This window comes from Saccostrea cucullata, unplaced genomic scaffold (assembly GCF_032062105.1).
Source record: "Saccostrea cucullata isolate Sc308-1 unplaced genomic scaffold, CSIRO_AGI_Scuc_v1 ctg5906, whole genome shotgun sequence".
NCBI classification, from domain to species: domain Eukaryota; kingdom Metazoa; phylum Mollusca; class Bivalvia; order Ostreida; family Ostreidae; genus Saccostrea; species Saccostrea cuccullata.
This window is the reverse complement of record NW_026928931.1, coordinates 21,022-33,885: the sequence shown is the minus strand read 5'-3', so window position 1 is coordinate 33,885 and position 12,864 is coordinate 21,022. Positions and strand designations below refer to the sequence as shown.

General features: G+C 36.6%; 1 protein-coding gene across 1 annotated transcript; it reads left to right on the top strand.

Annotated features, from left to right (window-relative positions):
• The first annotated feature begins 790 nt into the window (after window positions 1-790).
• Window positions 791-12,020, top strand: LOC134279277 (inactive selenide, water dikinase-like protein). The gene is made up of 8 exons (XM_062761633.1): window positions 791-888; window positions 984-1,224; window positions 1,766-1,869; window positions 2,659-2,808; window positions 3,176-3,288; window positions 9,822-10,012; window positions 10,331-10,543; window positions 11,293-12,020. The coding sequence occupies exons 2-8, from the start codon at window positions 1,203-1,205 to the stop codon at window positions 11,475-11,477; spliced, it is 978 nt and encodes a 325-aa protein (XP_062617617.1). The 5' UTR covers window positions 791-888; window positions 984-1,202; the 3' UTR covers window positions 11,478-12,020.
• The last annotated feature ends 844 nt before the right edge of the window (window positions 12,021-12,864 follow it).

The window sequence follows — 12,864 nt, the reverse complement described above, 5'->3', positions numbered from 1 at the left end:
ACAGATTGATTTTGACGATTGTTAATTTGTTTAACAGTTCAGGAAATAAAGGTTTAATCAAAGGCTGACTTTCTACATTTATTTCCTCAATTTTCTTGCAAATAAATATACTTGCACTAAATATGAAAATAATATACATGTATGCATCAAAATAAAATAATATAAAAATACCAATAACCATGCCAAACAATACTAAAGGTAAAAAATAAAAAAAAAAGTAAAACAAAGGACTGAGAAAGAGAGAAAAGAAAATAGGGGAAAACCTACAGTTAATATAAAGGCCCCCGGGGAAACGTAGACATACATTTGTAAAAATGTTTTTAAAAAATAAAAGTTTAAATAAATAAAATAGGGGAAAATCTGAAAATCTACTAAAGGCATTATAAAAGTCCCCGGGGAAACGTAGAATTTTTTAATGTTTTAAAAAAATGAAAGTTTAAATAATTAAAATAGGGGGAAATCTACTAAACTTAAGTGTACTAAAGGTTATTATAACGCCCCCCCCCCCTGGGAGGAAACGTAGACCTTTTTAAAATGTTTTTTTTTGTTCAAACTAAAAGTTTATAAATAAATAAAAAATAAATAATAAAATAAATTAATTGATTTAATAAAAATAGTGCACAATACGATCAGGGTCCATCTGCTGTGATAAAACTTTGATTTAGAGTAAATATCAAATCAATAATTTGTTATTTTAATTCCTAGATACTGTGGATGTTCAGTTATATCTTTGAGACAAAATTTTCTTTTTCCAAAAAATTACTGCTCCCCTGCATGACGTCAGGAACTTTTCAGCCACTCGTAAAGCTTTTCTTGAACCGTATCATCCGGGCATTGTTCACAGGGATTTAGCCGCGTGGGGAGGTCGCCATATTTACTGTAACGAAGGTGGGTTGCAAGTCACAAAAATATTTAAATAACAATTCAAAGCAGATCTGTCTCCAAATGTAATACATGCTATGACTAATTGTGTTGATTTGCAGGTTTGTTGACGACTGACAATGGAGAATACGGAAGGAATTCCGTTGCGACGGCCGTTTGATCCAGCCGCTCACGAACTGGATGCGAGTTTCCGACTCACAAAATTTGCTGACCTGAAGGGATGAGGGTGTAAAGTCCCTCAGGAGGCCTTGGAGAAGCTTCTTGAGGGACTCCAACAGGACAGCAATGCCCAAGAGTCGGAGCAGTCGCAATTCCAGTACATGGCGGCCGCACCAAGAATTGGTAAGTTTATTAAAGTAATTAAAATGCAACTTTTCATATAGCGACAAAGTGTTCTGGAAAATGTCAGTTCCGAAAGCTGTTTTCATTGATAAGTGAGTTGACAAGCACTGTTAATGATTTAATTATATTAATGTTATAATTTTTATTGCAATTATGATTTTTAAGTGGTGAAAGAATAATGGAATGATAAGATTTGTAAACTTTCAATCAGACCCTTTTGGTTCTCAAGTTCTGAAAATGGCGGCTTTTCGAGCCCTGAGATGGTCACGTGATTTATCAATTAATGGTTCCGGAATAATGCAGTTTTATTCCTGGATTCTCCCTCTATTTTTTTTTAATTTAGAAATAAAAGCAACTTGATTTAACTTATGCCTATTTTGTGTGTGTTATTTTTTTTAATAAACATGTTTTAAGGAGTTTTGAAGTATTTGTGTGTGTGTGTTTTATTTTTTGATAAACATCTTGGGGAGTTTTAAAGTATTGTGACATTTAAAATATTTGTATGAGTTCACAAAAAATAATTATTTATTCTTTTTTTGAGGCATTGGTATGGATGCATCAGTTACTCCCCTGAGACACGGTGGCCTGTCTCTGGTTCAAACAACAGATTTTTTTTACCCACTAGTGGATGATCCTTACATGATGGTTTGTAATGGAAAGGGGGGGGGGGGGCAAGGGATGTATACTCGATTCCCATTATATCGCGGGTTTCATTGTATCGCGGTATATCGCGAAAATGTGGATACATAGCCTATATTCTTTTTGTTGATAGACAATATGAATGTTGTCTGAATTTTTAATTTTTTGATGATTAAGAAGTACGGAAGATCCGCTTGAAAAAAAAAAAAAAAAACGAAATTTTCAGATTTCCAGTCCGGTTTTAATTATGTTTAGACCATTAGAATTACAACCTCGTAAAAATTATAATAAAGTTCATCTCTTTAAGTCTTTAGTTTATAGAATTGTTCACTTTTTCATGTAGAATTACATCGTAAATTCAAAAATAAAATTTGAGGTCTGTGTCATTTACAAGTTTCCATGTATTCCCATACCACGATACAATGAGACTCTCCAATTTAGGAGGTAAATAAGACTTCCAACAAATTAAACGATGCAAGCTTAAAATAATTGGACACTGAAAAGTTAGGCCAAAGTTAAAATTATAATTATCATTTGATGTAAGTTAAAATAAAAATTAGAAATGACACGTTTTATGCAAAATAATTAAGTACCGCGATATAATGAGACACCTGTATACACATTCTGCAAGAATTTTATTTTAGATACAATTTAAAAAAAAAAATTAATTTTTTGTGACAAGATAACAGATTTTTTTTTTAATTTTATAAATTTATAACCAAGAACTATGAAGTAATGATGAGCTTTACTAATTAACTCTCGTTGTTAAAATAAATGTTATAATGACATCGCCAGGGTAAAATTGCTTGTGCCAATGTGCTGAGCGATTTGTATGCTATGGGTGTGACAGACACTGACAACATGTTGATGCTGCTTGGTGTTAGCAACAAAATGACAGAAAAAGAGCGTGACATTGTGGTACCCATGATGATGCGAGGTTTTAAGGTACATGTATAACAAAAAGGGCATAGGTAAATTATATTTTATGCAGTTGTCAGGGACCAATCCTGACCCCAAAATTATTGGGGACATCACTTTCCCTCAGAAAAAATTAGAGAGCTTTTTAAATTCTAGGGAGACTTCCAAGAAGTGCATAGAACACTTTAATTGTTTTAAAAAGTTATTAATAAACTTCAAATCAAGTAAATGTTCATGTATACTTTAAAATACATTTATTCTGATTTATTACATAAACACTCTAAAAGATGCTCTGAAACAAAGAGGAAGATTTTAATTATCTCTTCTCTAATGTACATGCTGTGTTCACTGTGACACCTGAATTAACGTTTACTTGGATTGACCTGGATTTTAGGACTTGACCGAGGAAGCGGGCAGTTCAGTGACCGGAGGTCAGACGGTCATTAATCCCTGGATGACCATTGGAGGCGTGGCTACCACGGTCTGTCAGTCTAATGAGTTCATCATGTAAGTGGATAATGGTACCCTTTCTAGCTCATCTGAGCCAAAGACTTTTCTGAGCTTTTCTGATAAAAAAAAATTCAGTTATTGTCATTGTTCTCTGTGTTGGCTTTGTCAAGGTTATCAACTTTTTACATTTTCTTATTCTCCAAAATCATTTGGTCAACAAAACTCTGCACGGGGTGCCTTTGGGAAAGGGGGATTCAAGTTTGTTCAAGTGGTGGGCCAGAACCTCTTCCAAGTGGAGATAATTTAGAAATAGCATAATTTAGGTGGGGTTATTCAAAATTATTCTTCTCAGGAACCACTTGGACAGAAGAGAAACATATGTTGAAGCTTCCTGACTTAATCTTTCTTATTGTTCTTATAATGACCCAGGGGAATAGGAAGGGTCTTAATGGATAATGGTTGATCAAAGTACTTAGAACTGACCCCCACCCCCAAATAAAAAAATCTTGAACAATCTAGAATAATTGAAGCAAAGCCATATATTTAAGTCATATCCACAGAAGTATCTATATTAAAGCATCCTTAGGTATTGTAGATATGGGGAGGGGGGCTGTGACCAAGATTTTTTAGTAGATGAAAGATTATACAAACTATATTTTTTTTAAGTCATTTAAACAAAGGTGAGAGTAAGAATCGAAATATTTGTAATTAAAGAGATTGTCGTGTATGTGAATTTATTGAGACTTGTATACTGCAGGCCTGGCAATACCGTTTTATGTGGATTTTATGAGACTTGTATATTTCAGGCCTGAAAAGCGGGTGTTTGTGGACTTAGTGCGAGTTTAAGAAATAAAAGTCCACGTTATCGTGAATGTTGCAGAATAATCTCCGAGGTCGAGAAATGTTGTTTGAAAGATAAAAGCCGAGGCTTTTATCTTTCAAACAACATTTCCAGACTGATGAGGTTATTCTGCATCATTCACAACAGCAAGGAATTTATTTCTATTCTACTTTAGCATCTCTTAAATACGACAGCTTGTTTCTTTATAGAGAAACGAATTAGGTCACCATGCTGCTTTAATGCTGTTCCATTTAGCACAAGAGTGTTTTGTTTGTTTAACTGTGAATAAAATGCAGACGATTTGTGCTTTTGTCGTATTAAAATTAGCCTTTTATCAATTATAAATCTGTTTATAGCTTATATAGATTAAACTTTTTGAATATACAATAACAAAATCAATTTCCTATTTTACCACTATATCACTAAAATCATGGAGTTTAAATATGGCGTAGGGAGGACAGTGAAACAGCCATGCTTAGATTTAGAAACTCACATTCATCAGCTATTTTCTGCAATATACAGTGTTTAAATTGCAAAAGACATAACATCTATGTGGTCTAAATATGTATTTCATTCTTAGGTAAAATTTATTGGAGAATAATGTCCGCGGCATTGCTTTGATCTTGTCAATAATCATAGTAGAATGTTTATGTCAGGCCTGACAATACGGTTGTCTGTGGACTCAGTTTGAGTTGTTTATTTCAGGCCTGACAATGCCGTTGTCTGTGGACTTAATGAGTGTTGTATATTTCAGGCCTGACAATGCCGTTGTCTGTGGACTTAGTCAGAGTTGTATATTTCAGGCCTGACAATGCCGTTGTCTGTGGACTTAGTGAGAGTTGAATATTTCAGGCCTGACAATGTCGTTGTCTGTGGATTTAGTACAGTTGTATATTTCAGGCCTGACAATGTCGTTGTCTGTGGATTTAGTACAGTTGTATATTTCAGGCCTGACAATGCCGTTGTCTGTGGACTTAGTGAGTGTTGTATATTTCAGGCCTGAGAATGCCGTTGTCTGTGGACTTATTGAGAGTTGTATATTTCAGGCCTGACAATGCTGTTGTCTGTGGACTTAGTACAGTTGTATATTTCAGGCCTGACAATGTAGTTGTATGTGGACTTAGTACAGTTGTATATTTCAGGCCTGACAATGTCGTTGTCTGTGGACTTAGTGAGAGTTGTATATTTCAGGCCTGACAATGTAGTTGTCTATGGACTTAATGAGTGTTGTATATTTCAGGCCTGACATTGTTGTTTGTGGACTTAGTGAGAGTTGTATATTTTATGCCTGACAATGTAGTTGTCCGTGGACTTAGTGCAGTTGTATATTTCAGGCCTGACAATCCCGTTGTCAGTGGACTTAGTGAGTGTTATATATTTCAGGCCTGACAATGTCGTTGTTTATGGACTTAGTGAGAGTTGTATATTTCAGGCCTGACAATGTCGTTGTCTGTGGACTCAGTTTGAGTTGTTTATTTCAGGCCTGACAATGTCGTTGTCTGTGGACTTGGTGAGAGTTGTATATTTCAGGCCTGACAATGCTGTTGTCTGTGGACTTAATGAGAGTTGTATATTTCAGGGCTGACAATGTCGTTGTCTATGGACTTAGTGAGTGTTGTTTATTTCAGGCCTGACAATGTCGTTGTCTGTGGACTCAGTTTGAGTTGTTTATTTCAGGCCTGACAATGTCGTTGTCTGTGGACTTAGTACAGTTGTATATTTCAGGCCTGACAATGTCGTTGTCTGTGGACTTAGTGAGTGTTGTATATTTCAGGCCTGACAATGCCGTTGTCTATGGACTTAGTGAGTGTTGTATATTTCAGGCCTGACAATGCTGTTGTCTGTGGACTCAGTTTGAGTTGTTTATTTCAGGCCTGACAATGTCGTTGTCTGTGGACTTATTGAGAGTTGTATATTTCAGGCCTGACAATGTTGTTGTCTGTGGACTTAGTGAGAGTTGTATATTTCAGGCCTGACAATGCTGTTGTCTGTGGACTTTGTGAGAGTTGTATATTTCAGGCCTGACAATGTCGTTGTCTGTGGACTTGGTGAGAGTTGTATACCCTAAAATCTTGAAAATAAGACGGATTTAATAATAAGCCGGTTTTGAAAATAAGCCACCTATTTCTTGCATTAAAAATTACTCGAAAATAAGCCAGTTTTGAAAATAAGCCGGTCATGACAATGCCATTTAGGAAAGATGTTAAAAGTTTGACGATTTCCTCGTCTTAAAAATTTGACGATTGAAAACTTTGACGATATTTATTTACTGTGCAAAATAAAAAGTTATCTTTCTTTAATTCATTTAATCTTTACCAATTTCTGCATACGAGATAGTACGAACGAGTACGAGTATCGACGTTATAGTACGAACTAAGTCTGGAGCTACTAGTGAACGTATGTAAAATTACTAATAAAGGGTTGTTTATAAATTTTTTTTTTACCAGTAATCATGTTACGCTGGCTAAAAAAAACTTAATAGCGGAACCAGCTAAAATGGTGAATTTTTTTCATGAAATTGTCAGAACAATAATTATCTCATCTAGACCTGTACAAGCTAACGATGTGTTATAGGGTGGTAATAATTAGATAAGTAAATGGATAAAAGGAAGTTTTTGTTTGTAAAGCATTTAACTGCCAGGTAATACTGCCCGAGGCAAGAAACCTGCTGATCGGCATGGCTTGGTAGTAATTACATTTCAATGTACCGTATAATTGAGTTGTTTAAATATGTGTTTGAGTAATTTATCAAGTAATTCAACTGCAAGCGGATATCTTATATATTATTTTCACTTTTTTAAAACAAGTTTATATTTCATGTAAATTCATATGCTGTATACAATTAAAATAACTTTTCGGGATCGGCATTCTCAAAATATAAAGTAGGCGATCCTAAAGAACGTACACCGGGAAACGCTAATGAATACAAGACTGCTCTATTCTCTTACCAGTTTTTTTGCATTGATAATAAGCCGCTATTTGAAAATAAGCCGGTCTTGAAAATAAGCCCCCGCTTTCTTACCAAAACTTAAAATAAGCCGCGGCTTATTTTCAAGATTTTAGGGTATTTCAGGCCTGACAATGCCATTGTCTGTGGACTTAATGAGAGTTGTATATTTCAGGGCTGACAATGTCGTTGTCTATGGACTTAGTGAGTGTTGTTTATTTCAGGCCCGACAATGTCGTTGTCTGTGGACTCAGTTTGAGTTGTTTATTTCAGGCCTGACAATGTCGTTGTCTGTGGACTTAGTACAGTTGTATATTTCAGGCCTGACAATGTCGTTATCTGTGAACTTAGTGAGAGTTATATATTTCAGGCCTGACAATGCCGTTGTCTATGGACTTAGTGAGTGTTGTATATTTCAGGCCTGACAATGCCGTTGTCTGTGGACTCAGTTTGAGTTGTTTATTTCAGGCCTGACAATGTCGTTGTCTGTGGACTTATTGAGAGTTGTATATTTCAGGCCTGACAATGTCGTTGTCTGTGGACTTAGTGAGAGTTGTATATTTCAGGCCTGACAATGCTGTTGTCTGTGGACTTTGTGAGAGTTGTATATTTCAGGCCTGACAATGTTGTCTGTGGACTTAATGAGAGTTGTATATTTCAGGGCTGACAATGTCGTTGTCTATGGACTTAGTGAGTGTTGTTTATTTCAGGCCTGACAATGTCGTTGTCTGTGGACTCAGTTTGAGTTGTTTATTTCAGGCCTGACAATGTCGTTGTCTGTGGACTTAGTGAGTGTTGTATATTTCAGGCCTGACAATGCCGTTGTCTATGGACTTAGTGAGTGTTGTATATTTCAGGCCTGACAATGCCGTTGTCTGTGGACTCAGTTTGAGTTGTTTATTTCAGGCCTGACAATGTCGTTGTCTGTGGACTTATTGAGAGTTGTATATTTCAGGCCTGACAATGTCGTTGTCTGTGGACTTAGTGAGAGTTGTATATTTCAGGCCTGACAATGCTGTTGTCTGTGGACTTTGTGAGAGTTGTATATTTCAGGCCTGACAATGTTGTCTGTGGACTTAATGAGAGTTGTTTATTTCAGGCCTGACAATGCCGTTGTCTATGGACTTACTGAGTGTTGTATATTTCAGGCCTGACAATGCCGTTGTCTGTGGACTTAGTGAGAGTTGTATATTTCAGGCCTGACAATGTCGTTGTCTGTGGACTTACTGAGAGTTGTTTATTTCAGTCCAGACAATGTTGACTGTGGACTTAGAGAGTGTTGTTTATTTCAGGCCTGACAATGTCGTTGTCTGTGGATTCAGTTTGAGTTGTATATTTCAGGCCTGACAATGCCGTTGTCTGTGGACTTAGTGAGAGTTGAATATTTCAGGCCTGACAATGTCGTTGTCTGTGGACTTAGTGAGAGTTGTATATTTCAGGCCTGACAATGCCGTTGTCTGTGGACTTAATGAGAGTTGTATATTTCAGGGCTGACAATGTCGTTGTCTATGGACTTAGTGAGTGTTGTTTATTTCAGGCCTGACAATGTCGTTGTCTGTGGACTCAGTTTGAGTTGTTTATTTCAGGCCTGACAATGTCGTTGTCTGTGGACTTAGTGAGAGTTATATATTTCAGGCCTGACAATGCCGTTGTCTATGGACTTAGTGAGTGTTGTATATTTCAGGCCTGACAATGCCGTTGTCTATGGACTTAGTGAGTGTTGTATATTTCAGGCCTGACAATGCCGTTGTCTATGGACTTAGTGAGTGTTGTATATTTCAGGCCTGACAATGCCGTTGTCTATGGACTTAGTGAGTGTTGTATATTTCAGGCCTGACAATGCTGTTGTCTGTGGACTCAGTTTGAGTTGTTTATTTCAGGCCTGACAATGTCGTTGTCTGTGGACTTAGTGAGTGTTGTATATTTCAGGCCTGACAATGCCGTTGTCTATGGACTTAGTGAGTGTTGTATATTTCAGGCCTGACAATGCTGTTGTCTGTGGACTCAGTTTGAGTTGTTTATTTCAGGCCTGACAATGTCGTTGTCTGTGGACTTATTGAGAGTTGTATATTTCAGGCCTGACAATGTCGTTGTCTGTGGACTTAGTGAGAGTTGTATATTTCAGGCCTGACAATGCTGTTGTCTGTGGACTTTGTGAGAGTTGTATATTTCAGGCCTGACAATGTCGTCTGTGGACTCAGTTTTAGTTGTTTATTTCAGGCCTGACAATGCCGTTGTCTATGGACTTACTGAGTGTTGTATATTTCAGGCCTGACAATGCCGTTGTCTGTGGACTTAGTGAGAGTTGTATATTTCAGGCCTGACAATGTTGTTGTCTGTGGACTTAGTGAGTGTTGTATATTTCAGGCCTGACAATGCCGTTGTCTGTGTACTTTGTGAGAGTTGAATATTTTAGGCCTGACAATGTCGTCTGTGGACTCAGTTTGAGTTGTTTATTTCAGGCCTGACAATGCCGTTGTCTATGGACTTACTGAGTGTTGTATATTTCAGGCCTGACAATGCCGTTGTCTGTGGACTTAGTGAGAGTTGTATATTTCAGGCCTGACAATGTTGTTGTCTGTGGAATTAGTGAGTGTTGTATATTTCAGGCCTGACAATGCCGTTGTCTGTGGACTTTGTGAGAGTTGAATATTTCAGGCCTGACAATGTCGTTGTCTGTGGACTTACTGAGAGTTGTTTATTTCAGGCCAGACAATGTTGTCTGTGGACTTAGAGAGTGTTGTTTATTTCAGGCCTGACAATGTCGTTGTCTGTGGACTCAATTTGAGTTGTATATTGCAGGCCTGACAATGCGGTTGTGGGTGACGTCCTGGTTCTTACGAAGCCTCTGGGGACACAAGTGGCTGTCAATGCTTACCAGTGGTTAGATCAACCGGAGAGGTGGAACCGAGTCAAGCTGGTTGTGACAGAGGACGACGTCAGGAAGGCGTACCAGAGAGCCATGTTTAGCATGTCAAGACTCAATAGAACAGGTAACGTTTGTCCTGATACAGACTTCATCTATCTTAAAGTATGTCAAGAACAGTTTGTGTATGTTCTGATATGGTGCTCTGTACAATCTTTTGATTTATGTAGTAGAATACTGTGTGGAGAGAATTATCAATTCAACCCTTGTTGATTTTAGTTCATTTAACCAAGGCAGACATTGGTACTCAAGTTGAATAAAAATACCCTATTAACTTAGTAAGTCAGCCATTGCTGAATGTAGGCATTCAGTCTGCTTCATTCACCCATCTTTGTTGGTGTTGCTACGTTAATGTAGAAAAAAAGACGACATCTTTCTTTATTAGGTGCCCGTTTGATGCACAAGTACAATGCCCATGGTGCTACAGATGTGACAGGATTTGGGTTACTGGGTCACGCTAAGAACCTGGCTAAGATTCAGAAGAATGAGGTCAGTTTTGTTATCCACAACCTCCCTATCATCGCCAAGATGGCTTCCATCAGCAAGGCCTGTGGAAACATGTTTGGGCTGCTCCAAGGACACTCGGCAGAAACTTCAGGTACATATCTGATACCAAACCTTAGATATATGTATTAATCAGTCATTGATATAAAAAAAAATAATGAGGTTTAATATATTGGTGTCATAAAATTTATAATTTTAAAAAATGACTGTGAATTTAAAAAGTAAAAAATTTACATGTTATTTTTTTTTATCTGATCAGTTGTTTTATACATACAAATTATTTTTTTTCTGTGTACATTAAATACATGTATTCATATTTCCCTGCATTAAAAATCATACCTATTACCTTCCATAAACCACATATATTATTTGTGTTTGAGTTATGTCTCTTTACCTTGAGAAAAAATCAATGCAGACAGGATGTATTAGTTGATTAGTTTATTGATCTTCAAAGTAACGAGCATTAAATTACATAAAAATATAGATTGAAAATATGAAAGGTGTATAGAGATTGCTTAATCATTTATCTTGATTAATACTTGGAAGACAGATTTTCCTTGGGCCAGTATATAACAGGAGCTCTGACTTCACTTTGTAATTGCTTTCAGAGAACATTAACCAGATAATTAAAAATAAAGAGGAAAAAGAAATCCTAATAAATAGCTCTAGCTTTTATGCTGTAATTTCATCAAGCAAAACACAGTCTAAATGACTAAAAAAAAAACAGAAGGTGTTGGATTTCAATCAATGTAGCTTTCTCGCTGTTCTGGCATTGATTTTAGTGCAGACACATCAACACACATTCAGACAAGAGAAGATTGATGGTTGGTATTTTATTTCCAGGTGGATTATTAATGGCATTACCCCGAGAACAAGCCGCGGCATTCTGTAAGGACATCGAGAAACAGGAGGGCTACCAGTCCTGGATTATAGGCATTGTAGAGAAAGGCAATAGGACAGCCAGAATTATCGACAAACCGCGCGTGATAGAAGTGCCGGCCAAGGACAGGGACGGGGAACTGTGGTAGTCTCCGAAAATCTAAAAGACCAATGCTGAAAATTTACTGAATTGGATAATAGATTGTTTCTCTTGTAAACCAAGTTTAATTAATGTTAAAAGGGAAAAAACAGGTTCATAAAGCAAGGTTTATCAAAACATTGTCAGAAAATTTATATTTTCTAGTTGGGATTTGAAAACAAAGTAATTTTTTCTTTCTTTTTGAAAGATTTTGTTTGAAATATATTGTTGACTTTGTTACTGTTTCTTTAGTTCACAATTTTCATTTTGTAAATCATAACGGTAATTAATTAAAGAAAATGAATGAAAAAAAAAAATCTATTACATAAAGCTATACCTAACTGGAGGGTTAAGCTTGGTCATTGTCACTTGAACTCTTGTAAATATTCTGATCTAATTCATGAAGCTGTTTGAAAAAAGAACAGATGTTGATTCAACAGTGGAAAATTTTATTACTTAGAGTTCAGGATTTTTACAAGAGTGAAGTGAAAAATCATTGAAATTGTTCATTACCATTCTCCATTCATTCATAATAAAAAAAGTTATCAATGTATTTGAATGTGATTTTAATGATTTATTTTGATAGCTATTCTATTTTTTTTGGGAAAAAGAAAAGATTTAACACGTAGCATTTGAGCATAAACTTGATTGTTTAATGCTAAAAAAGGAAAATTAGCTCAACGGACCTCCAATATGGTGGCCAACGGGAAATAAATCTAGCTAATTCAGGTCTATCAAAAACTTTCTGTAAACAAATACATGTAATAGATGTCATTCTCTTGTTGTTTGCAAGTCTTTCATTTAAATGCAGGGCCAAACTTGATTTATATATTTTGAATTCAGGAAGAATGCCACACCAAAATTTTATTCCATACATCTACATCCTTATTAAATTTTGCCCCCCTTCGATTGATCTGTATGTTGTTAAACGTCACTCTCAACAAGAATTTTTCACTCGTATGGAGACGCCACCACTTGCCAGTGTAGAGCTGCAAATTTTGTCCTGTGCTTAGCACTAGGGGCCATTGAGCAGGGAGGGATCTTTTTCATGCCAGAACCTGCTGTGACATGGGACCTCGGTTTATTCGGTTTCATCCGAAGCCGGTCTCCACATCCCCCAGTGGTAATTGAACCCATGATGTAAGGACCAACTCCTTCCCTACTCTAGAGCAGAGGCTCTAACCACTGCCCCACGCAAGGGACTCCCCTTCAAAAAATAAGTATTGTAACAAGAGGCTCATGGGTCATGATGCTCACCTATATAATTTTGGCCCTGATCTTTTTCCTTGTTATACCTTTTGTGACCCCACCCTACCCCGAAGGGGTCATGATTTGAACAATTTAGAATCTGCATTACCCCTGCCCTGGAATACATCCACATAAATTTTAATTTTTCT